The sequence below is a fragment of the Prenolepis imparis genome, unplaced genomic scaffold (assembly GCF_030444845.1).
Source record: "Prenolepis imparis isolate NDT839.2.m4 unplaced genomic scaffold, iyPreImpa1.0 SCAF_7, whole genome shotgun sequence".
In the NCBI taxonomy this organism is placed as follows: Eukaryota; Metazoa; Arthropoda; class Insecta; order Hymenoptera; family Formicidae; genus Prenolepis; species Prenolepis imparis.
In genome coordinates, this window is record NW_028141165.1 from 19,564,532 (window position 1) to 19,590,097 (window position 25,566).

The following is a 25,566-nucleotide window of genomic DNA, read 5'->3' on the forward strand; positions in this document are numbered from 1 at the left end:
ACTACATGAACTAAATCCTAAAGTTAGAACGAAATCTACCATTTTTCATAAGGTGTTCATTTCACCCGCGACGTTCTCGTGTAGAACGGTCAACGGGATTCACTTAACAAGACCGGTTGCTCGATTACTGAGATCGGAGTATAGCGAAAGAGTGAGAGAGAGAGAGAAAGAGAAGGAAATCGGAGATGCATTGAAAATAGAGTCAGAGGTCACTAAACTTTCCACATTTATTACGTGATAATCACTTCGGGATAACAATGATTAATGTTCGACTATGGTTAATAGAATAACCAATGTTCGCACGCAAGCGCGTAAACGATGGATATAACCGAGCTAGCGCGGGGTTATTCGGCACGTTCTCGGCGATTCGATATATTTCGCACTCGAAACTGAGTATCAGTCGGCTGTCGCAAGTGTTATCGTTCCGAGGTGAAAAACAGACTAAAGTCGCAAAAGTCGGGGTTCTCGGTCGTCGCTTCCCCGGCTCCCCATCCCCCTGCTCTCCAAGCTACTCGGTCCACCTAGACGCGGGGGAAGGGCCCGAGAGCGCGAGAACCAAACAGGCGCGAGGAATAATAATCGGGGCAGCGCGTTAGATTTCGGCAATCTCTCAACATATACCGCCCGCCTCGTCCGTTGGGACGAAGATTCGTTTACAAAATGAGATGCCGCCCGCCATGAGGTGACGGCTGTAACAACTATAGTATAGCAATTAGAGGGATGCAACGACTTGTGGGACAACAATGCAAAGGCGCGGTTTGATCGCAATGGAATCGATATCAGTTGTCGTGTTCGAGTTCCGGGTCGGCTTGCGGTTCAACCGGCAGCGGTACGATCTTAGCGATCGGTCGTTTGAAGGTAGCGGTGGCGGTTCGTACACTGACTACACGGACAAGACCATCGGCGCCAGGGTGGAGCTCGATGATGCGAGCCAATGCCCATTTTGTCGGGGGCTGCAGTTCATTTTTCAATAGCACGAGACCGCCCACCGTCACGTTAGGTGCTCGTTTCGTCCATTTCCGGAGCTGCTGCAAGTGGTGAACGTATTCTGATGACCACCTCCGCCAGAAATGGTCTCTCAAAGCCGAGGTTAAGGCCCAGCGCGACGTCAAGCGATTGACGTCGACGTCCGCTCTTGACGGCTCCGGTAAGTTTACGGTCGCTTCCCCCATTATTAAATGACCGGGGGTGAGAGCGCTCAGGTCTGTCGGGTTACTGCTGAGCGGATATAAGGGCCTTGAGTTGAGGCAGGCCTCTATTTGCGCCAGGAGCGTCGCCATCTCCTCGAAGGTGAGGCGGGTGTCTCCGATGATACGCCTCAAATGGAATTTGACTGCTTTGACTCCGGCTTCCCAAAGGCCTCCGAAGTGAGGAGCCCCGGGCGGGATGAAAGACCATTGGGTGCCGCTGTTGGCGAGAGAAGCTGCACACTCCCTATAGAATTCAGAGGCGGATCGGAACATAGACCTCAATTCCTGGGCAGCGCCCCGGAAATTAGTTCCGTTGTCACTCATTAGCAGCTCACAATGGCCTCTCCTTGCCGTAAAACGTCGGAAGGCGGCTATAAAAGAGGTGCTCGAAAGATCAGAGACCGGTTCTAAGTGAACGGCCTTGGAGGAAAGGCATATAAAAAGACTAATATAGCCCTTGGTGGCCTGGTGACCTCGACCCTTCCAGGAACGGAGAGGCACCGGCCCAGCGTAGTCCACCCCAGAAGACTGGAAAGGGCGTGAAGGTCGCGTACGCTCCGCCGGCAGCTGACCCATTTGCTGTTCGGCGGTGGCTGCTCGGAAGCGCGCGCATCGCACGCAGGCGTGAATCACCGATCTCACTAAAGAGTTGGCTTGTAGGATCCAATACCGCCGTAGAAGCAGACTCCGGGTGAGCTGGGGGCCCCCATGAAGTGAGGCCGCATGTGCTTCCCTTACAAGGAGCAGCGATAGGCGGCTGCCCTTGTGTAGGATTAACGGGTGCTTCTCCGCGAACGGGAGCAAAGCGTTTTGGAGACGGCCTCCCACTCGCAGTAGTCCATGTTCGTCCAATAGAGGCCTCAACGCTAGGAGCGGAGACCGGGTAGGCAGCGGCCTCGCTCTCTCTAGACGAGATATCTCCTCCGCGAAGTCCTGTCGTTGAGCTATCCACACCCAGCGGATGCGAGCTGTCTCCAGCTCATCTCGAGACAGGAATCCTGTCCTCCTCGGGTTACGACGACGTACGTGATCAAAGAATCTAAAACAGAATGCTGTTACTCTCAGCAATTTCAGCGTACTTGAGTACCTGGTTAGAAAGTCGTTGTCCTCTTCGGCTGGACGCGCAAGGTCAACCACCACCGCGCGTGATTCCTGCTCCTCTAGTCCGTCCGTGGGAGGGCTCGGCTCCGTTGAGTGGATTCCTGGCCAAGCGAGCCAAGGCGGACCAGCCCACCAAAGTTCCAAAGCGGCTAACTCTAGCGGCTTTATTCCTCGCGTAGCAGCGTCAGCAGGGTTGTCCGTGGTCGGCACGTATCTCCAGTTTTGAGGCGGCACGAGAGATTGTATCTCCGCCACCCGGTTTGCGACAAATGTTTTCCAACGCGCCGGGTGGCCCCGAATCCAGGCAAGCGCTACGGCAGCGTCAGTCCAAGCATAGACCGGCATGTTCTCCATGTCGAGGCCCTTGAGTGTGCAGCGGATTAACCTCGCTAGTAATAAGGCGCCGCATAATTCCAACCTCGGTATGGAGATCTGTTTGACGGGCGCTACCTTGGTTTTAGCGACCAAAAGATGGGTGAAGATGACCCCCGAAGGGCTTGTAGACCGCAAGTATATAGTGGCCGCATATGCACGGCTCGAGGCATCGGAGAATCCGTGCAGTTCGACGTTCTCTGTTCCGTGGAAATGAACGAATCGGGGTATCGAAAGCGTGTCCAGTTCCGGCATGGTGTCTGCAAACTTCGTCCAGCGCGATTGTAGTTGATCTGGCAGAGGTTCATCCCATTTGAGTCCAGCCATCCATAAATCTTGTATGAAGATCTTGCCGAAAATAAGTACAGGCGACGCCCATCCTAAGGGGTCGAAAAAGCGAGCCACGTCCGACAAGACGGTCCGTTTCGTGCAATTTGCTTTATTGGTCACCGAAGCCACTCTTAAAGTAAAGGTGTCGTCGGACGGTTGCCATAAGATGCCAAGCGTGCTCACACCCTCCCGATCGTGGAATAGCTTATCGGACGGCCCATCATCTGGACATAGTTGTGGGACGTTGGCTGCCCATTTGCTTAGGTTGAATCCCCCTGCAGCAAGAATCGCGACCAGCTGACGCCGAACTTCCGTTGCCTGTTCGAGAGAATTGCCTCCGGCAAGGATATCGTCCACGTAAGAGTGGTTGCGGATGGCGTCTGCCCCTAAAGGGTACCTAAGTCCCTCGTCGTCTGCTAGCTGGAGTAGAGTCCGCAGAGCCAAGTACGGAGCTGAGGTAGTCCCGTAGACCACTGTTATCAGTCGGAAGTCCTGAACTTCTTGCGCCGGATCCGAACGCCATAAAATACGCTGTAGCTTTGTGTCTTCCGAGCTAACCAGAATTTGTCTGAACATCTTGACGATGTCGGATGTAAATGCGTAAGGATAGAGACGCCAGCGGGTCAAGGTTACCCAAAGCTCCGACTGCAGTTTAGGACCTGGCAGCAGCAGGTCATTGATCGCGTAGCCGGAAGACGTGCGGTGAGACGCGTTGAACACGACGCGTATTTTATCCATTGGACCCGATTTCTTGTAGACGGCATGGTGCGGTAGGTAGTAGGCATCCTCGCTATGAACCTCCTTCGTTGGAATAGGAACCATGTGGCCAAGACGCTGATACTCTTCCAAGAACATGGTGTAATGTTCTCGTAGTAACGCATTGCGCATCAGGCGACGTTCTAAGCTAACCAGCAGTTGAAGAGCCTCCTTGCGGTTATTCGTTAGAGGCACAAGAGAATCCGTGCGTTTTGGTAGGCGAACGATGTAGCGTCCATGCGGGTCGCGAGCGTGCGACGCCGCAAATAAACGTTCGCAGTGCTGCTCCTCCGGTTCCAAAATCGGCTCCGATGGTACCTCCTCTAGTTCCCAAAATCGTTGAAGCGTCCGGTCCACTTCAGTACAAGACACTGTAGCGTGACAAGCTGACACGCTAGGCGACGAGGGCGTCGTCGTAGTGTGACCCATCAACACCCAACCTAAGGAGGTCGCCTGAGCCGATGGAGATCCAGCAAGTCCCCTTCTTAGGCCTTCTCTAAGTAGAAGACCGTATGCATCAGCTCCTAATACGGCGTCAACCGGCGCGGGTCGTTCGTAGTGCGGATCAGCCAACTCCAGTCCAGTTAGGTGAGGCCAATCGCCACGTCGGACAGCGTGTGAAGGCAGCGCCGAAGTCAATTTCGGAAGTACTAACACTGACGTTAGATGATGACGCACGGCAGGATCTCGGGGTGGGCTGATCCCTAAATCCACGGAGTACGAGGCGACGCCGGAGGAAGCTCCCTGTATGCCCGACACAGGAACATGTACGCGTTTACGAGGCAGTCTCAGAGCTCGTGCCACTCGTTCAGTGACGAAGGTGGCCTCAGATCCTGAATCCAGCAAGGCTCGTACCACTAGAGAGTCCCCCTTGCTGTTTGAACAGGATACTTGAGCAGTAGCCAGAAGAATCGGACCCCTGGTCGTAAGTACGAGAGCGGCCAAGTTGGCGTTCACCGAAGAGTCCGTTGTAGCTTTCCCACTGGCACTCGAGTGGTCCGTGACCGGAGCCTTATCGGTATGATCGGAGTCCGCTGTCGAAGAGTTTTCTTTAAGATGTAAGAGAGTGTGATGTTTACCCTGACAATTGATACATCGAAAACCGGAAGGACAGCTCGACACCGAATGATTATCCTTGAGGCAATTAAAGCACACTCCCTGCTTCTTTACGTGTTCTCGACGTTGCGTCACCGTAAGTTCCTTGAAGCGGGAACAATAGTTAAACAAATGGTTACCTTGGCATACCGAACAGCGTTTGCCACGCTTCGATGGTCCAGAAGTCGACGTTGTTAGTGTGTTTACTTTCGCCTTTCGATCCTGCGATTTAGCCGAAGAGGTCGCTGCTGTGGGAGCTGGCCTTGAATTGGCAGCTTCTAGTGCACGAATACGTGTCTGTAGAAAGTCCTCCAGCTTGCTGAGCTGTGGAAACTCGGTGCTGGTCTGAAGAGAGGCCTCCCACAGGAGTCGCGACGATGAGTCCAACTTTTCCACAACCACGTGGACAAACCAATCGTCCCAGTGCTCGACGGGACGTCCGAGAGACTCAAAAGATCGACGCGTTTGTAACGCCACGCTGCTCAACCGCTTGAGCTCTGTTGCTGACGGTTTAGTGATAGGCGTGCTGTTCAAGAAGGTACGCATATGAGCCGCAAGTAAGACTCTCTTATTATCGTAGCGTGCCACCAGCTCCGACCATGCTGTCTCATAGCCCTTATTTGTCAATCCGATGTTGGCGACGACAGCTGCAGCTTCCCCTGTGAGACTGGTTTTAAGATACTGCAACTTCTGAACTGGAGCTAGTTCTGGCACATCACCCACGAGTGATCGGAATAAGTCTCGAAAACTTTCCCATGCTAGCTGGTCTCCCGAAAAGTTTGGCAGGCCTATCTTAGGCAGCTGAATGTGTTTCAAAAGAGACGTCGTCGCGCGGGCTGGATCTTGGTTTTTACTAGATGATATTGCTTCGAGCTTTTCTTGTATCCGAGTCTTGGTTGCCACATAGTTATCCTCGGTTTTCGCGTAAACGTCCTCGTTTAGATATTCTTGAATCTCCCTTACATTTGTCGTGTCGTACTCGTGCAGTTTATAGTGGCCATCTTCGAACCTCTGCCAATAGGTTTCAAGCAAAGCAAGGCGGGTCCTCATATACTCATACGTCATCTTTTCCTTGCCTGCTTTGGCTAGGTTTTCCCAAAATCGCTCGATAAAGCCCTTGGTCGTGTTGTGTTTCTTTAACAGGACCTCCATGTTGGCCATAGTTTCTAAGCACTTGATATGTAGCCGCGGAAAAGCGGAACGTTAAGCGAAAATCCGTGAGCGCGGGTAGCGCGACGCGGGGCTAGAGATTGTGGACGCAGGTAGCGCGCGGCGCGGGGAAAGTCCTTGTTGACGCGGGTAGCGCGGCCGCACGCGCGAATCACGTGATCGACGGCGCGGGTAGCGCGATGCGCGCGAGCGTTCGTGGACGCGGGGAGCGCGCGGCCGCACGCGCAGATCACGCGATCGACGGCGCGGGTTGCACGTGATCGTGCAGCGAGAGTCCGGAATCGCTTTTAATTATGCAACGTGGTTTGCAAAGTTACTTTACAATTCACTCTTGATGCGACACTGACGGTTGCACAATATCGAAACTCTGTCTCATTCCCTGCGGATGCAAGGTCGTCTGTATGATCACGCGGCACGAACCCCGATATCCACGTAGCCTCTTCTCTTTTCTCTCCACTCGAACGATCCGGCTCGAAGGACCAATGTTCATTTCACCCGCGACGTTCTCGTGTAGAACGGTCAACGGGATTCACTTAACAAGACCGGTTGCTCGATTACTGAGATCGGAGTATAGCGAAAGAGTGAGAGAGAGAAAGAGAAGGAAATCGGAGATGCATTGAAAATAGAGTCAGAGGTCACTAAACTTTCCACATTTATTACGTGATAATCACTTCGGGATAACAATGATTAATGTTCGACTATGGTTAATAGAATAACTAATGTTCGCACGCAAGCGCGTAAACGATGGATATAACCGAGCTAGCGCGGGGTTATTCGGCACGTTCTCGGCGATTCGATATATTTCGCACTCGAAACTGAGTATCAGTTGGCTGTCGCAAGTGTTATCGTTCCGAGGTGAAAAACAGACTAAAGTCGCAAAAGTCGGGGTTCTCGGTCGTCGCTTCCCCGGCTCCCCATCCCCCTGCTCTCCAAGCTACTCGGTCCACCTAGACGCGGGGGAAGGGCCCGAGAGCGCGAGAACCAAACAGGCGCGAGGAATAATAATCGGGGCAGCGCGTTAGACTTCGGCAATCTCTCAACATAAGGTTTGTGTAACGTCCTTTACAGAACACAATTTGTATGTGCGTGCATGTGCGTGCGTGCGTGTGTTTTTTAATTTCTAATTTTTTACATATGAAGTTAGAAATTAAATTTTTAAAACACAATTTTAATTACGATATAATTAAATATATGTGTCCCATTTTAAAGGACCCATTCAAATATCTCAGAAACACTGCGTTAAATCAAAAAATGTTTCCTACAAAAGTTGTAGGGTTTCGAGGGGGACATAACATACTAATATTCGTATGACCTTGGGCGGCGTCTCCAAGGTCAAGTGAAGGTGAGAATAAATTTTTTAAATGGAAACCCATATTTTTTATTATAACATCTTTTTCTACTAATTAATTTGAACAACTTTTATCTGAAGCATTTTTTTATTTTCTTCAAAATTCATTCTCACCTTCACTTAAGGTTAACCTTCACTAACCTTGGAGACGCCGCCCAAGGTCAAATGAATATTACTATGTTATGTCCCCCTCGAAACCCTACAACTTTTGTAGGAAACATTTTTCGATTTAACGCAGTGTTTCTGACAATGAGATATTTGAGTGGGTCCTTTAAAATGGGACACCTGGTATATATACACACATTACCGCCAAAAGTATTTGTCATCCTAAAATATTTAAGGATTTTCTAGGAAAATAAATATATTAATATATGAATATAAACTTAAGTTGCAAAGAGTATTCAAATTTGATTTTTATAACATTTTTACGAAAAAATCTGACTCACTTTTGATCAAATGCCTTTCGTTAAAACTTTATTTTTTGATTGTATTCATAAAAAGATAAAAATCACTATCATAATTTTTTATTTTTTAAAATTTTTTAAAGACAATAAAAAGTAGAATAGTTTTGTAACAATTACTACGGTAGTGTAAAGTCAAAGCATTTTTCTAAGCAATTTTTTAATATTTTCAAAGTAATAAAAAATTTATTTTTACAATTTAATGACTTGGCAACTAACTATTGATCCTTTTTTTCAAATAAATAAATCAATACATCGTAAAATTAATGTCAACATAAAGATAATTGTTTGAATCTAATATTGTTTACACTTTGTAATGTTTTTCTTAAGTTTTATGTCATTATTTTATCTTATCTATTAATATACTACTTATTTAAACGATTTTTATAAGAAACAAGATTTTTTAATTAAGTAACTATAATATCTTTAGTAAAAATAACAAAATTGTGGATAGACAAATACTTCTTGGGATGGCAGTATATATATTAAAATAATGTTTAAATATATTCTTTTATTGTACAAAACGTTTTGTATATTTTGACCACTTAAAATATTTACAAGAGAGTTTCATTGTTTGTTATATATTGAACACCGTATAAAATAATTTTTGGTTTTGAAAAGAAATTTTTTTTTAGTTTTTAGTTATCTTTGATATGTAATTTTTCATATTCAAGATCATTTAAAGGTCATGTTATTATAGGTTTCTAAATTCGTTTTCATGATTTTGATCATGAAATTTTTTGAACAAATAATTTTAGGGTAAATCTTTTTTACATCATAATTACCTTTTTACACAATGTATCTCTTTTTCTTTACATTTTTCCTATCATTAAAAACAACAGAAATACGTATTTCAAATGGTCAAGATTACAAAACATTCTGTATGATAAATATTTTCTAAATATTTAGTGTCTCATAAATAAATATACAAAATATCCTATTTTAAATAATGCATTTTAATATTTTTTTTGTAACTCATTTTAAATAAAAATGTTTTAGACAAAAGTTGTAGGATTTTAAAAAGGTTGCATAATGGTACCATCGGTACATAATGGTACTATATTGGTACTATTACAAGGAATCCATTTATATAAAATAATTAGATTAGTTCCATTAAAAAAAATTAAGTTGATTATATTTTATCTTGATCCTCTAACTAAAATTTAATGCAATAGTACTACTACTATACGTCTGCTTTGAAATCCTACTTTTGTTTGAAAAATTTTGCAGAAAAGATATCTAAATATTAAAATTTAAATATAAGTGATAGGGCCTTAAGAGCCGAACGCGGATGTTGATGCGTATTCCAACGAAAATTTAATTTTTTCGCTGGAATTAAATTAATTGTGCATAGGGCACGAATTTTACTGCTTGGTATACTGCCAAGTCTTGTATGGAATAATCTCATACTTGAGATTTTTATTCTATACATCCCCCTCTAACCCCCCTAAACCCCCCTAAAGAATTAAATGCGAGAGAAAAATATAAATCCGAAAGTCGCTGAATCGGGAATCGAACCCGAGACCTTTCGCTTGCCGGGCGACTGCTCTTCCATCTGAGCTATTCAGATCCTTTCGATTCTACATTTTTCTCTGCTTTTTAAATAAATACTTTAACTAACGCCTTCTCGGGTTCAATTCCCGATTCAGCGACTTTCGGATTTATATTTTTCTCTCGCATTTAATTCTTTAGGGAGGTTTAGGGGGGTTAGAGGGGGATGTATAGAATAAAAATCTCAAGTATGAGATTATTCCATACAAGACTTGGCAGTATACCAAGCAGTAAAATTCGTGCCCTATGCACAATTAATTTAATTCCAGCGAAAAAATTAAATTTTCGTTGGAATACGCATCAACATCCGCGTTCGGCTCTTAAGGCCCTATCACTTATATTTGTATTTATTACGGAAGAGCCTTAATAGTAATTCTTATTGTTAAAATTTAAAGTTTGGGAGACACTGTGTATTAAATATTAAAATATTAAATAAAATATATTAATTTATAATTTTTTGTTTCAGGATCGAGAGCGACAATGTATAATAGAAGAAGAGCAATTAGAAGAATTAATCATAAGAAGTTATAAGAAGAATAAGAATAAATAATACAAATAGTGTGTATAAATATTAATATTAATTGTGTGTATAAAGATTAATATTAATATAATTATAAGCAGATTTTACGTTTTATATTGGTTAATTGATTAATGATTGATGTTATAGTTACATTATCTACATTATTCTTTTGTATATTATGCATTATTCTTATATATATATATATGTGTGATTTATACATGTATATTGATATTATTTAATAAATGGTAAAATTTGATGATGATGATAATGACGATAATGGTGATTATTTAAAAAGCTAGGATTATAGTCTCCAGCTGTTTTTGCCAAAGAGACTCTTCCATCCTTTATTTATTTCTTACAATACATTTCTTAGTTTTTAACTTAACCTATATTCTTAATTATACCTTTTTAACATATCCCTAGTACTGTTGTGACCGGACGATGGGTCTTGAGAGTTCGGGAGTTATGTGATTTAGGTAGTTTTCCTACCTTTAACACGGTCGCCAGTCCGTTTCTCTAGACTACGGACAAGATCTCTGGATCCCCGGAATGAGAACCCCTTCGCCAGATGAGTACCGCTGCTGCGTAGTCTATCTGGTCCACAGACAGGACCACTGGATCCCCAGGATGAGAACCCCTGTTCCAGATGGTCACTACTGCTACTTGGTTTACCTTGTCTCCCGACAAGATTTATGGATCCCCAGGATGAGAACCCCTTCTGCAGATGAGCACCTTTACTGCTTCACTGCTCGCTGTACTGCGTAGTTTCCTTTGTCAGAGACAAAGGCACAAGATGACGTCATCCAACTGTCACCTTTGTTCGTCACACGCAATGACGCAACACTCGCGTCACACGCGTTGTTAATAATTAATCGTATTAATTATTATTTCAGGAATCACCAGGATGTGGCAGCTTCCCGTCTATGCATCAGGATCTGTCCAGGATTCACCGAAGACGTCTCCACGCACAGGATTTCGTTAATGGATAAATGAACGAGCACTTGATTTTATATTATAAATATAAAATATTTATTGAATAAAATATAAAATATATATATCTCCCGTCACTTCCAATAACAAAATAAAACTGCGTACAAATAAAATAAAATTATTCTTTGGTTAATGTTGCACGACTCGACTCATTGCATCCGTACACGGCGGTGGTCGCGAGAGCAAGAGCCATGGTTCCTCTCTCGGCTCTCCCTATATAGGCGCGAGCCCCCACTCCGCATCATGGCGAGCTCCTTGCGCCAGCGCCTCCTCAGAAAAAATCAGCTGCGGCTGACCTCTTCTGCTGGTCCCGCATCTGGCCTTTCGGGACCTCTTCAGCCGTCTCCTCCACTACGGATGTACTTGGCGGCTGCTTGGCTGGATTTGCCGGCTCCCTGCTGGTTGTTGTTGTGGCCATTCTCTCCACTCATACCTGCGGTTGCATTGCCCCCCTTAAAGGGCTTCGTCGTGACTTCGCATCCTGCGAATCACGACTAGGCTCTTTATTTATTAAGGGCTTGTCAGGTGTTGATGCTTTGAATCTTTTCCCGGCGATGTTTTCCTTGTCATCTTCCGGTATAATTCTTTTCTTCTTTGCCTCTTTTAGAATGACGTCACTAATTATTTTTAGTTTCGTCTTCGGCTCTTGTCTTTTGACGTCGTCCTCGATCGCCTTCCGTTCCGGTTGCTTTATCTCGATGACGTCACTTTCTTCTTCCGTTATGATCCTTACGTTTTTCCGCATCAGGCCATTTTCGATGAGAAAATCTGCGGTGAACGGTTTAGCTTTTTCAGCCTGTTCTTTTAAAAATTTGACCTCCATGATTGTCTGTACCTCGAACAGGTCGGATCCGTCAACGTCTTTTACAATTGACTTGTCAAAATAAGTCTGCGATAACCCCTGAGCCTTGATTGCCGAGATGATCATCGCGTTTATTCTCTTTGTTTTCTCGTCTTCAGTCTTGATGAGTTCATCGATTTCTTCGACCGAGAAAACGTTTAGCTCCTCCTCTGTCTCGGCGAATTTCCGTAACATTTGTGTGCGGGTCTCCTTTCGCCTTTTTACACCCTTCAGACGGATGATCTGTAACGCACGCTTATATGCGTCGTCCTCTTCCTCGAAAAATGTTCGCACGGCGCTCGATTGCTGCTCACTTTCCATGATCTCACTGGATTTCACTCTTAACTTGTCGCACGTGCTGTCGGCTGTCACACGTAAACGGCCATATTGGATCTCGACCTTAGGGCTTGCTTTCATGTGGCTGCGGTCGCTGTCCTGCCATCTATCCTTGGTGTGTTCTAAAGTCTTCCTTTCATTGCTAATACGATTAATATTTTCCCCTAGGCTAGTAACTTTTGAGGAAATCGTATTTTTCGCTGTTTCTCGCGATTTCTCGCTTAATTCTACCTTATTACTAAAGTTTGAACTAATTTCTATATTCTTAAACGCTAAATTAGTATTATTAACGTTGTTATCCGCTATTTTCTCAATTGATAGCGGATTGTTGGAATATTTCCTTTCGGAAACGCATATTCCTGTTTTATTATTATTAATTTGTGAATTTTCACTAGATTCTAGTGATTTTTCCCTAGTAACTTCTTTAAATTTAGTTAAATTATTGAAAATTTTGCCTTTTTCTGTATTCTGAAGTAACTTGTTCAGCTTTTGGGTACTTAGCATCGCCATTGCACCGCTTTCTATCTCGCTATCGATAGGTATTAAAAATGTTGATTCTGACGATGAATTCGTTAATTCATCGACTATTTCGACTTCATTGGTCGATTCTTGTTTTATAAATATCTTATCACTAGAATCTAGTGACTTTTCGACATCGTACCTTAAATCTAAGTGACTTAAAGTTAAATTCCGATTAATTTCGGACAGTTTCGGTTTCTTAAGACTAAGTTTAGAGTCTCTATGAATGTCTGTTAAGTCTTTGCCGAAATCTTTTTTCTGATTCGGTTTATCCCTAAATTGGGGATTTCCCGCAACGCATGCACTTTTTGCACTGTCGGGAATACGGATTTCCGATTGCATCGGAATTTCTCTGCTTTCGCGCACCCGAAAACTATTTTCGCGCACACTTTGCCTTATTTTGGGTCGTCCTTCGTTTTGGGGTTGACATTGGCTTCCCTCGGGTTTACGATCATCCTTCTGGTCAGCTCGGCTGCTTCCGGGTTCCTGATCATCCTTCTGGTCACCGTGGCTGTCTGCTACCCTGGACTCCAAAGATAAGTGTTCGTTCCATCTCGTTAGAGCATATTGTGATTCGATTGATGCACCTTTGCTCTTGTTAAGATTTTTGGCAAGTTCTCTTCGCGTAATCCTCCCGATCATAAGACATGGTTCGTCTCCTTCGAGGATCATCGCTTCAATTCTTAACTGTTTTCCGTATGCTTCCATTTTTATTGGAACTGTTCGGATTTTAATGTTCTTCTCCCTTTTCAGATAAGCTGGGATGTTTTTTGGAGTTTTTATCCTCTCCAAGATGTGTCCATCACTTTCAATCCGTTGGACTGCTTTCTTAGTGATAACATTGAATTCCCCACGTGTGTCCATCAAGATCTTCATTATTTGACCTTCTACTAGACCCATCGTGAACGGAATTTGTTTGTTTCCGTATATCAACTTGGTTATTCTTGATATATGGCGCATCCCCTTCTCGCTAATCTTTTCTCTTCTTTTTCTTTTCAGGGATTTCTGGCTGACTTCCTGGCTGACCGTTGACGTTCCTGCTTCGTCGTCAGTGATTTCCACATCAATCGGCGTTGAGTTTCCATCCGGCTCGCTCCAGGTAAGTTCCTCCTCCCTTGTTGTTTCATCTTGACCTCTTAGATCGTTGATAAATCTGTCGATTTCTTTATGCTGAATTTTACCGACTGGTTTATCGGTTGTCAACATGTTTATTTGCATCTCGGGCTTTAGTTTTGCCTCGCGGTGCGGTTTCAGTTGTCTGGAGTTGAACGTTCCTAGACTGTTCCCCTCCTCGTCCTCCAACACGTAAGCGTTTGGACGTACTTCCTGTCGTACGGTGTATGGACCTTCGAAGACTAAATGAATCTTTTTTGTCAACCGTCGACTGGCATCGCTCCTTCTATGTAGTTTCAGCCAAACCTTGTCGCCCGGATTGAATGGCTTAGCCTCTCCGTGCTTGTCGGTTTGCGTTTTCCTTTGGTCGGCCCTCTTTTTGAGTGTATCGGCCGCCTTGTTGATCTTTCCTTCTAGATCTTCTTCCTCCTCGGCTTGATCGATGTCTTCCTCCTCGTCATCGATGTTACGCTGTGATTCGAATCTAGGATCGATATGCAGTGCGTCTTCGTAGTTAGGATGTAGATCCACCGGTCGGTAACCCGTACTTCGGTGTGTCGTTGCGTTGATTGTGATCTCCGCGCGTTTGACGATCTTGTCCCATCCTGTTTGTCTCTCGTGCGAATATAGCCTAATAATTCGGCCTAATTCTCGCATAACCCTCTCAACCGGGTTCGATTGAGGGTTATATGGCGACGTTTTTCGGATGGAAAACCCTATTTCCGTCCCGAACTCTCGCCATCTATTCGTTATAAATTGACCCGCGTTGTCGGTAAGTATTTCGTCCGGTATACCGACTGTTGGAAAGTACTCTAATTGCAAGCAATCCATTATGGAGTCTAATTTCTGATTTTTTAACGGAAAGAGTCGCGTTAATTTTGAAAACTGATCCATTAGGACCAGTATGTATTTGTTTCCGCGTGGCGTTTGCGGCAATGATCCAAATAAATCCAAAGATATTACTTGGCCAGGTTTTTCAGGTAATGTGTAGTACTCGGTACCCCTCGTCGGTCGGGTATAGTACTTCGTGGCTTGACACGCTTCACAGGACGCTACTACGTCTCGTACCACGCGCTCTAAATTCAATATCGACATATATCGTTCCACGAAGTCGGTAACTTTGTCGGTACCAAAATGCAGTAGGTAATTGTGTACCCTATCTACAATCTTCCATTTAATGGACTCTGGTACAATTACTCGATCTCCGCCTGTTTTATTTAATCGAATTAAACCTTCGCGTTCTATAAAATTGTATGGACGTTCGCGAGTTTGCTCTAACAGTTCCTCGTCCGCTCGTTGCGCTTCCGCAATGATCTCGCACCAATTTGACGTTTCGGTATCGTCGTTCGGTTTGCTTATCGCTGCGATATGCTTAGTTTTCTCCTCCTTCTTTACGTAACCGTTTTTGACATTATTTCGCGACAGTGTGTCCGCGATTTTGTTTTCTTTTCCCGGTACGTGTATTATTTCGAGCTGGAATTCGTTGAGAAACGACATCCATCTCGCGATTCGCGAACTGTCGTCCGCGCATGCTCCTACAAACTTTAACGCCCGATGATCGGAGTGAACTCTAACGTGTCGGCCTAGCAACGTAGTGTGCCATTTTCTAAGCGCCCACACCAATGCGAGACATTCTATCTCTGTTACCGTATAGTTTAGTTCAGCCCCCTTCAGGCTACGGCTCGCATAGGCTACCGTGAATTTTTCCTCCGATTTATCGTCGTTGTATTGGTAAAGCATCGCGCCTAGTCCGTACTTCGACGCGTCGACGTAAATACCAAATTTCATCCCCGGACGAATTACGAATAAACTATCCGCTTCCTCGAACGCTCGTTTAATCGCCTCAAACGCTTGTTGCGTTTCTTCGGTCCACAGGAATTTTATCGATTTCTTTAGTAAGTTCTCGAGGGGTTTTGTCAATTTGGACAAATTTCGCACAAAACGACGATCCCAGTTTACGAGTCCCAGGAAAGCTTGAATGGCTTTCTTATTTTTGGGTTTCTCGAAGTTTCTAATCGCGTTTTTCGTACTTTCGTTCATCTCGGCCTTCACGTTATCGAACGTGTGTCCCAGAAAAGTTATTTCAGTTCGGAGAAATTCGCATTTGTCGCGGTTCAATCTAAACCCTCTGCGCAATTTCTCGAGCACATAGTTCACATGGAACAAGTGTTCTTCTATAGTATTCGACGCGATCAGTATGTCGTCCAAATATACGATGGTAAACGCATCGCATTCGTCCCCTATCGCCGCTCGCATAGCTTGCGTAAACGAAGCACCCGCTGTTTTCAGCCCGAAAGGTAAACGTTTAAAGACGTACGATCTATTGTCGAACATAAATCCGGTGTATCGCTTGCTTTCCGCGGTTAGCGGTATCTGCCAGAACGCTTTGGCCACGTCCAACGTCGTGAAGTAACTTTTATTGCCTATTCGGCGAAATACTTCGTCGATCGTCGGAGGTTGTTCGTGGTCGTTGGTCATTCGTTTGTTCAACTCGCGCGCATCTACGCAAAGTCGAATGTCACCAGACTTTTTCACTACTATCACGACTGGGTTTATATACTGAGTCGTGGCTTTCTCGATTATATCCTGGTCTTCGAGTTCCGCTAAGTGTTCGCGCACCCGTTCTCTGTGTACCTCCGGCACAGGATATATTTTCGTTTTAAACGGCTTTTCCGAATTCATTTTTATCTCGTGTCGGTAATGCGTCACGCACCCTATCACGTCTTCGAACAGCTCGCCGTTGTTGTTGATTATAATATTTAATTGTCTTTCCGCGGTGTCTATGTCTATCGCGTTTAATTCGACAATCGGTTCCTCTCCTTCCGGAAAATCTATTGTAAACCGGCTTACATCGCATCGTAAAGTCGCGGTTTGTTCGGACAAGAAATCATGCCCTAAAATCATGTCGTAAGACAAGTTCCTAACCACGTATACCTCGTAAGTGAATTCTCTACCCGTTAAAAGGAAAGTCAACTGTACTCGGTTCGCGATTGGCTGTCCTCGGTCGGAAAACGCTCCTACCAAGGAAAATTTCGTTATCGGTATGATCCTCATTGGGATCTTTCTTTGGTTTAACGTGTCGTATAAAGCTTTAGTTATCGCGGATATCTGTGCCCCGGTATCGATTAACGTTTTTACCGACACGTCCCCTATCTTTACCTCCGCGTACGGCATCGCCCTCGCGTTGGTTTTTTTCTGATCCTCCTTAGATAGATCGTCTACTTCGCGAATTATTTCCTTCGTTCTCATAATCGCGATCTTCTTATCGGGTTCTACGTCGTCCTCCGCTTCGCTCGTCTCTTCCCTCGTATCGATAGTCGCTACTTGTTTTCGCTGAGCAAGATCATTTTTTACCGACACTTGTTTGAACGTTTTATTACCGGCGCTCTTGTCGTATTTATTGACCCCTTTATTGCCCATTTTACCGACACTTTCTCTTGGTTCTGAGGTTTTCGCGGTTTCTGGCGTATATTCCGAATTTTCGCGTTTCGCGTTATTAGCTTGATAACCCGTATTAGGTTTCGCGCTTGTTTGGTTTCGCTCACTCGTGTTTGCGAACCGTTTGTTGTTTACCCGATCCCTATTTGGATATTCGGATTTAGTTTTCGGCGTTTCGGTACGCGGTTTCTGCGCTTGTATCCTTTTACGCTCGTAATCTAGTTCGTCTAGTAGTTTTATAAACTCTTCGACTGTTTTTACCGTAGTCGGTCTAATTTCCCTAGCTACGGTTTCGCCAAAATGCCTTTTTACGCATCTTATGACTTCGTGATCCGCCATTGGCGGTGACAAGTATTTGGCTTGCTTGGATACATTCAACGCGTATTCCGACATCGAGATCGCGGAGTCGTATTTATACTTTCCGTCGTATACCTCTTCGCGGAATCGCGCCTGTTGTTCCTCGCCCCAAAAATAGTCTCTGAACGCTTCTTTCGCGTCCACTATATCGTCGGGATCGCGGATATCATGCCAGCTGGCTGCCGCGCCACGCATGCACCTACCAAAGTAATAGAGCTGGTCACGCTCGTCTACCCCCTCGTACTTTACGATATTCTCGAATTTCCGTAGGAATTTAATAGGATTCTGCTCGTCATTTCTCCCGGTGAACTTTAGTTCCTCGAATGGGTTCTTTAACCAACCCCCCCCTCGGTAACTTAGCTCGTACGATCGTATTTTCACCTATAGTTACGAAAGGATCCCTGGAAACCTCTTCATCGCTCGACGTTGTGTCGCGGACCCTGTTAGTCTCGGCGCGTCTCGCTTCGGTCGCGTTTCCTTTACCTCGAGCCTCAATCGCGTCTAGTCGGTTACTAATTGACCTCAACAGTGTCGATAACTTATCATCCGTTGATGGGTTACCGACCATGCCTTGCCTGACTCGCATGATACGGTCAGTTCCTACCTTACCGACTGTTGGATCGGTTTGGTAGTTATCGACTTTACCGACGTACCCGTCGGTCAAGTCCCTTCCTTCCTTATCGACTCGTGACTTTGGAATTGTCTTGGACGACTCTGTCATCATCCTTCCTAACCTACTTGTCACTTTGTCTAACTGTGCACGCAGCATATCCACTTCCGCGCACTTGACACCCAACATTTCTTCCGCGCTCAACGTTGACTTCGAACGCGTCGTTACTTTTTCGCGTACTTCCGTATATCGCGACGTAATCTCATCATTCGCGTCCTCGTTCGCGTCCGTCGCACTCTCGTTTTGACTTCCGGTTACGAGTTTCGCGATATTTTCCCCACGAATCGGCGAATGCATCACCGGTCCCGGGATTTTCGTAGCGATCTCGCTCGCCCGCTCCTCACACTCTCTCTCGTCTTTGTCGGTCATTATGCTATATCCACGTATCAGGCTCTACCGTTAACTATTGCCGTATCGCTACGCACGATCGAACACGGTTATTTCGTCACGCTCGCTACTCGACTTCACCGCGTGAACACGTATTCGTAAAGCACTCACGACACTTGGTTAGCAACGTCCTGTCACGGTCGCCAATTCGAAAAAATACAAATACTTCTTGCACGCTGCTCGATTAGTAAGAATTACAACGCTGTCGCAATAATATTTTTTCTACTGGGTTATGTTACTTTACCGCGCGATATTCCCACAGACACGGGACACCGGACTTCGTTTCCAAAACAGGATTTGCGGTTACGGTATCAAATTCCCCGTAGACGAGCACAATAATACTGTGACCGGACGATGGGTCTTGAGAGTTCGGGAGTTATGTGATTTAAGTAGTTTTCCTACCTTTAACACGGTCGCCAGTCCGTTTCTCTAGACTACGGACAAGATCTCTGGATCCCCGGAATGAGAACCCCTTCGCCAGATGAGTACCGCTGCTGCGTAGTCTATCTGGTCCACAGACAGGACCACTGGATCCCCAGGATGAGAACCCCTGTTCCAGATGGTCACCACTGCTACTTGGTTTACCTTGTCTCCCGACAAGATTTATGGATCCCCAGGATGAGAACCCCTTCTGCAGATGAGCACCTTTACTGCTTCACTGCTCGCTGTACTGCGTAGTTTCCTTTGTCAGAGACAAAGGCACAAGATGACGTCATCCAACTGTCACCTTTGTTCGTCACACGCAATGACGCAACACTCGCGTCACACGCGTTGTTAATAATTAATCGTATTAATTATTATTTCAGGAATCACCAGGATGTGGCAGCTTCCCGTCTATGCATCAGGATCTGTCCAGGATTCACCGAAGACGTCTCCACGCACAAGATTTCGTTAATGGATAAATGAACGAGCACTTGATTTTATATTATAAATATAAAATATTTATTGAATAAAATATAAAATATATATATCTCCCGTCACTTCCAATAACAAAATAAAACTGCGTACAAATAAAATAAAATTATTCTTTGGTTAATGTTGCACGACTCGACTCATTGCATCCGTACACGGCGGTGGTCGCGAGAGCAAGAGCCATGGTTCCTCTCTCGGCTCTCCCTATATAGGCGCGAGCCCCCACTCCGCATCATGGCGAGCTCCTTGCGCCAGCGCCTCCTCAGAAAAAATCAGCTGCGGCTGACCTCTTCTGCTGGTCCCGCATCTGGCCTTTCGGGACCTCTTCAGTCGTCTCCTCCACTACGGATGTACTTGGCGGCTGCTTGGCTGGATTTGCCGGCTCCCTGCTGGTTGTTGTTGTGGCCATTCTCTCCACTCGTACCTGCGGTTGCACTGTCTGGGGGGGGGGGTTCGAACTGTGTTACCCCTACTAACCTCCCTCCTCAGGAGAGTTTCGGCGACTCAGCGTGCACGACCCCCCTGCGCCTAAATTTTCTAAAAACCTTCTCTGGGTCTGGGTGGACTCGAACCTGCGTTTCGCATACTCTTCGCCTCAGGCGAGTTTCAGCGACGCAACGTGCACGACCACCGTCCAACCCGATAATGGTGATTATTATGAATATGATTATGATGATGATGGTATAATGATAATGATGATGATGATGATGATAATGACGATGACGATAATGATGATGATGATGATGATGATGATAATGACTATGATAATGATGATGATGATGATTAATATTATTGTTATTATTAAGATGCTTGAGTTAGTAGTAGTGTAATCTTGTTTGTGAAAGATTATATTCATCTTATCTTGAATTTTATTTGAACTTATTTCTATATATTATTATTTAATACTTAAAAATATATCTTTATATTTCACAATAAATAATATTACTGTATATTTAAGTAAGAGATTTTGACTATATTAAAATGCCGAGACGTAAGGTGGAACGTAGTATAGAAGAAGAAGCAGAATTTCAACAACGATGTCGTGAAAGACAGGCAGAAAATCAGAGTCGTCGACGACAAATTGTAAAAGCATTAGTTAGTAGTAATAGCAATAGCAATAATTCCGATAACAATTCAGAAATAGTAGATCAGGAACAAAATACTTTATTGTTGAATCGAAAACATGTAGAACGTCAATATCGTTATTTATCAAGGATAAAAAATCAACCTCGTTTAAATATTAATAATGCAACATTAATTAACGAAATAAACGAATATTATATTGTTCTATGGATGTATCTTGTATTCATTGTAATGCAAAGCATTTCGCAGCAGAAAAAATATCTAATAAAGGAAATTCATTTCATGATTGCTGCAATCACGGTGCAGTGTATTTGGAACCATTGCCTCAACTTCCATCTTTTTTGCTTAGTTTATTTAATGGTAATCATGTAAAATCCAATAAATTTTTCCAACATATTCGTAGTTATAATAGTTCATTTTCATTTGCGTCATTTAATGCTAATTTAGTTGATTTTCAAAATAGGCGACCAGGTCCGTATTGTTTCAAAATACAAGGTCAAATTTATTATCAAATAAATACAGCATTATATTCTGCTCAAAATGAAAATCCGACTTTTGGTCAGCTTCTTATTATAGATTCTAATGAAGCAATAAATTATCGTCTTACTGAAAATTCAGAGTTAGATTTAGAAATTATACGAAATCTTGAACAAATAATGCGAGAATTTAATGTATTTGCTCAATCAAATGATGGGTGAGGAATTAGAAGAACAACGACAATTAACATCTAATGAGCCATTACCGGAATTACAATTATTATTCACTTTAAAGCCAGGAATGGATCGACGTCGATATAATGTTCAAAGAACGAATGAAGTTGCTGCTGTTTTTTCTACAACTGCTGATGGAGAAATTCCAGAATCATATGTTATTATACGCAATAAGAATACCAAAACTTTACAAAAAGTTAATATTATGGATCCAAATGTTGAACTATGGATATATCCATTGTTTTATCCATATGGTACTCAAGGATGGCATCGTGATTTAAAGAAATTAAATAGTGAGAGACGAATAACTAGAGGACAATATATTAAGTATCGCATGGCTATTCGTGACGACTTTAATGTTTTCTTATTCGGACGACGCTTATTCCAACAATGGCTTGTAGATAATTATGTAAAAATGGAAAAAGACAGAATGGATTATTGCAAGGCTCATCAGAAAGAGTTACGCTCTGAAACATATCAAGGTTTAATAGATTATATGCAAAATATGGCGAATAATTTAAATGGACGTGTTGGAAAAATGGTTATACTTCCTTCTACTCCCACACAATACGAAGTCGACTGTTAGTTGACTGTCAGTCGGCAGAAGAAGTCTAAAGTCGACTTTAAAGTTAGACTGAATGTCAACTTATAGTCGACTAACAGGCGACAAATGTCCTGACTATAGTCGACTCTCAGCCAGTCAATGTAGTCACTTCTTAGTCGACTAAAAGCCGACTAATCGTCTATCATTCTAGTAACTAAGTCGACTTTTAGCCAATATTATGATGACTTTAAATCAACTTTAAGTCAATGCTATGGCCATTATAAGTCAACTTTTAGTTAATTTAATCTATATTCATCTATATTTATTACCAAATTTGATAGTGATCACATTTCTCAAAAACTTAATGGATTTAATTCTATTATTTTTTAATTGTATAATATTGTTACATATGTAACAATATTATACAATTAAAGTATAACAGAATTAAATCGTGCTATCAAGTTTTTGAGAAATGTCATCACTATAAAATTTGGTAATAAATATATAGATGACGTCAAATTGACTAATGACTTTGAAAATGTCAAATTTAATTTGAATAGTAATAATGCGGGTAATAAAAGACAATAGTGTACTATTAATTAATACTATATATTGTTAAAATATTACTATTTGATATAAAAAATACTGAAATATATATATATATATACTGCTGTATATAATATACTACCCAGTGAACACGTTTTATAACGGCAATATAACATGAAAGTTACATGTAATGTAAAATTTGCTACATGCAGGTAATATAACTGTTATATATCGTTTTGGCATTACAGTTATGTAACAAAAATTGTGTAATTGTTACATAATATGCTTGTATCAATGTTAATATAACTTTGTGATATTCTGATAATATTAATGGAGTGTAACAAAATAACATAACAGTAATGTAACAAGACTGTTAATTTGTTTACTATTTACGTTTTTTTATGTGCCCAGGCCCTTAAACCCTTGCGTCGTTCTATTTCGTAAGGGCTAATTAATGGTCTACTTTTCGTCAAAAATTCATATAATTATTTTTGAATAGTCTTTGTCCGAAAGGTTTGTAAAGTTAATGTAGGCTTTTCAGTTCGGGCAAAAATTAATTTTATATTAGGATACATAATTATTAATTAATAATTATTAATAATTTATGATATAATTTATAATTAATGCATATAAGATCAATTTATAATCCGTATTCATCCGTATCGGTGGATAACGCGTATTAATCATTGCGCGTATGGTATAATGTCACGAGTGCCGTGTTGTGAGTTAATTGTGAAGTGCCTATACTGCGACTGTGTCCAAGAAGAGAATGTTCACCAATCGGACGAAAACTCTTTCGTTTCGCGTAGGTCTCCGCCCATAGTCTTCTCCTGTACTGTTCGTGTATTGTTTAAAGCTTGTCAGTGCTATAGCAACAAATGGCACCAGGCCCCCGAAGCATCGGACCTTGTTATAAAATTATTATTATTAATATATTTTAAAGAAATTAGTTTAATTATTTTAATCATTTCAATTATATTTCAATTATATTTAATTAGTTCAATTATTTCACTTTTTTAAGCTGAGATTCAAGCGTGCCCGAGCGTGTATTTACGTATACGGCACTGAATAATACGCGCCACGCTCTCCCCACTTTACCGCCTATGCGCAGACCGAGGGACATTCGCTCTTTGAACGCAGTATAGAGGGCTGAGAACGGCAAACGTGTGATATGTGTAACAACGTGAGAGAATAAATTAATTCTTTGTTCTCTCGGCAAAACGTGTACGACAGCGTCTTAAAGAAAGGTATGTATATATGCTGAAGAATCTATATATGTATATAGTGCTGATAGAATATTATTCTATAAGAATCTCGGAGAATTTGTCTATTTTAAAATTACTCATAATCGCTTTTGGCACATGCGTTAACCTCATAACCTCAATTCGACTACATTTATAATTCGAGTCATATTAAAAATGCATGCTCTTTATTTCTCAGCATATGTTTCTCAGTCAATTTTCTAACTTGAATTGTATAGTTACAGCTTGTATAGCTCAGCAAATAAATTTAATCCTGGTAATGTATTTCACAGATTCTTCGCACTTATACTGTGCAAGAAACAAATTTTTCTATAGATGATTTCGCACTACAAGAAAGTAGAAGGCATTGATGAGATATATACCATATATAATAAGGAATAATTCATAATATAAGCACAATTTACAAAAGCTCGCATTATTAATCAGGTACGTATATGATAATTAAGTGAACTATTGTCTCTTGTTTCATTTCATTGTTAGTTCCACATTTGTAAATAGATTAGCCTCGCTCAAGTCTAACTATCGCTCTGCATTTTATTACCTAATTTTGTATTTTGTAGCTTCCAAATAGCCGAAGTTAAAAGCCAACTGCATTCGCATAAACCATTATAGACAGTAAAACGTTAATTATGCTTGAGCAATCTGGGTTTCTATTTTTGTTTTAGAATTTCATCTATTACACGCTACTACATTTTGCCATATTCTGAATAATACATTGTTACGAATATACACACACACAATTACGAATACTTACAATTTCTTTTTAGTTACTAATAATTAATACCAACAAACACTTTCTATTATCGTCATAATAGTGTAAAGGCAAATTACAGAGAAAACTATTGATATTTAAAACTATTATCATTTCTTATTTCTTATTTCTCTTTATCTTACAGATTTTCCAACTGTAATTGCACTCAATATCTTCAATATTATACACCTATACTACCTTTTTATCCATCATAAGTTTAAATGTATGATAGCAACTATTTTTTACTGGATCGTTTTTTCAAAAATGCCAAAAGATATTGCCTCATTATCTAAACGTAGAAAAAACCAATTGCTCAATGCACAAATCGCACGGTACTTAACAGATCATAATCAGCCATCTACTTCTCATATAACACCTTTATCTCATAGTTGCCATATCGATCGTGTCAGTCCACTCAATTATTCAATTGCCAATAAAATACATAACGACCAGTTATCAGCTTCTTTCACGGATATTGATATTCCTATAACTCAAAGCAATGTCTTTATTCACACGGGCGATGTTGCTGATATTGGGACAAAACATATAGCGGAATATTTGTCAAGTGACTCTAATGAGTCCTTCGTTGAAACTAATTGTGACATTCTAAGTACTGTCAATGTAAGTTTATCAGACGAATTGCGCTGTTGGACTGTACAAAATAACGTGTCACACAGAAGCGTGAATGCATTATTAAAAATTCTTTCTTTGCACGGTCATTCTGATTTACCAATAGATGTTCGAACTCTTATGAAAACACCTCGAAATACGTCCTATAAGATTCAGCCAATGAATGATGGCTATTACATGCATTTCGGACTAACAGATGGACTGAAACGTTCGATTGCAAAGTACTTTCAAGTTATCCCCTATAAAATAAAAATAAATATAAACTGTGACGGTTTACCTTTGTTCAAAAGTTCGCGAGCTTAATTTTGGCCAATTTTAGTATCAATCGAAACTGATTTCTACATCGAGCCTATCGTTGTTGGCATATACTATGGTGACAAGAAACCTGCTGATGCTAATATTTATCTGAAAGAATTTATCATTGACATGACTGAAATTCTTAGAAACGGCCTTGATGTTGATGATCATAAATGTTGTGTTAGTATCAAGGCAATTGTTTGCGATGCATCTGCAAAGTCGTTTCTCACTTATACGAAAGGTTACAATGGATACTTTGGATGTTCTAAATGTATTCAAGAAGGAG

General features: G+C 42.3%; 2 protein-coding genes across 2 annotated transcripts; both read right to left on the reverse strand.

Moving 5' to 3' along the window:
* Positions 1–779: 779 nt before the first annotated feature.
* On the reverse strand, positions 780–1,514 carry LOC145938754 (uncharacterized). Its single transcript, XM_083042504.1, has one exon. It carries the CDS (start codon positions 1,512–1,514, stop codon positions 780–782), a length of 735 nt encoding a protein of 244 aa, XP_082898630.1.
* Positions 1,515–1,521: 7 nt separating this feature from the next.
* Positions 1,522–6,005, reverse strand: LOC145938755 (uncharacterized). Its single transcript, XM_083042505.1, has 2 exons — positions 2,278–6,005; positions 1,522–1,561 (listed from the first exon to the last, which is right to left on the reverse strand). Exons 1-2 carry the CDS (start codon positions 6,003–6,005, stop codon positions 1,522–1,524), a joined length of 3,768 nt encoding a protein of 1,255 aa, XP_082898631.1.
* Between the last annotated feature and the right edge of the window lie 19,561 nt (positions 6,006–25,566).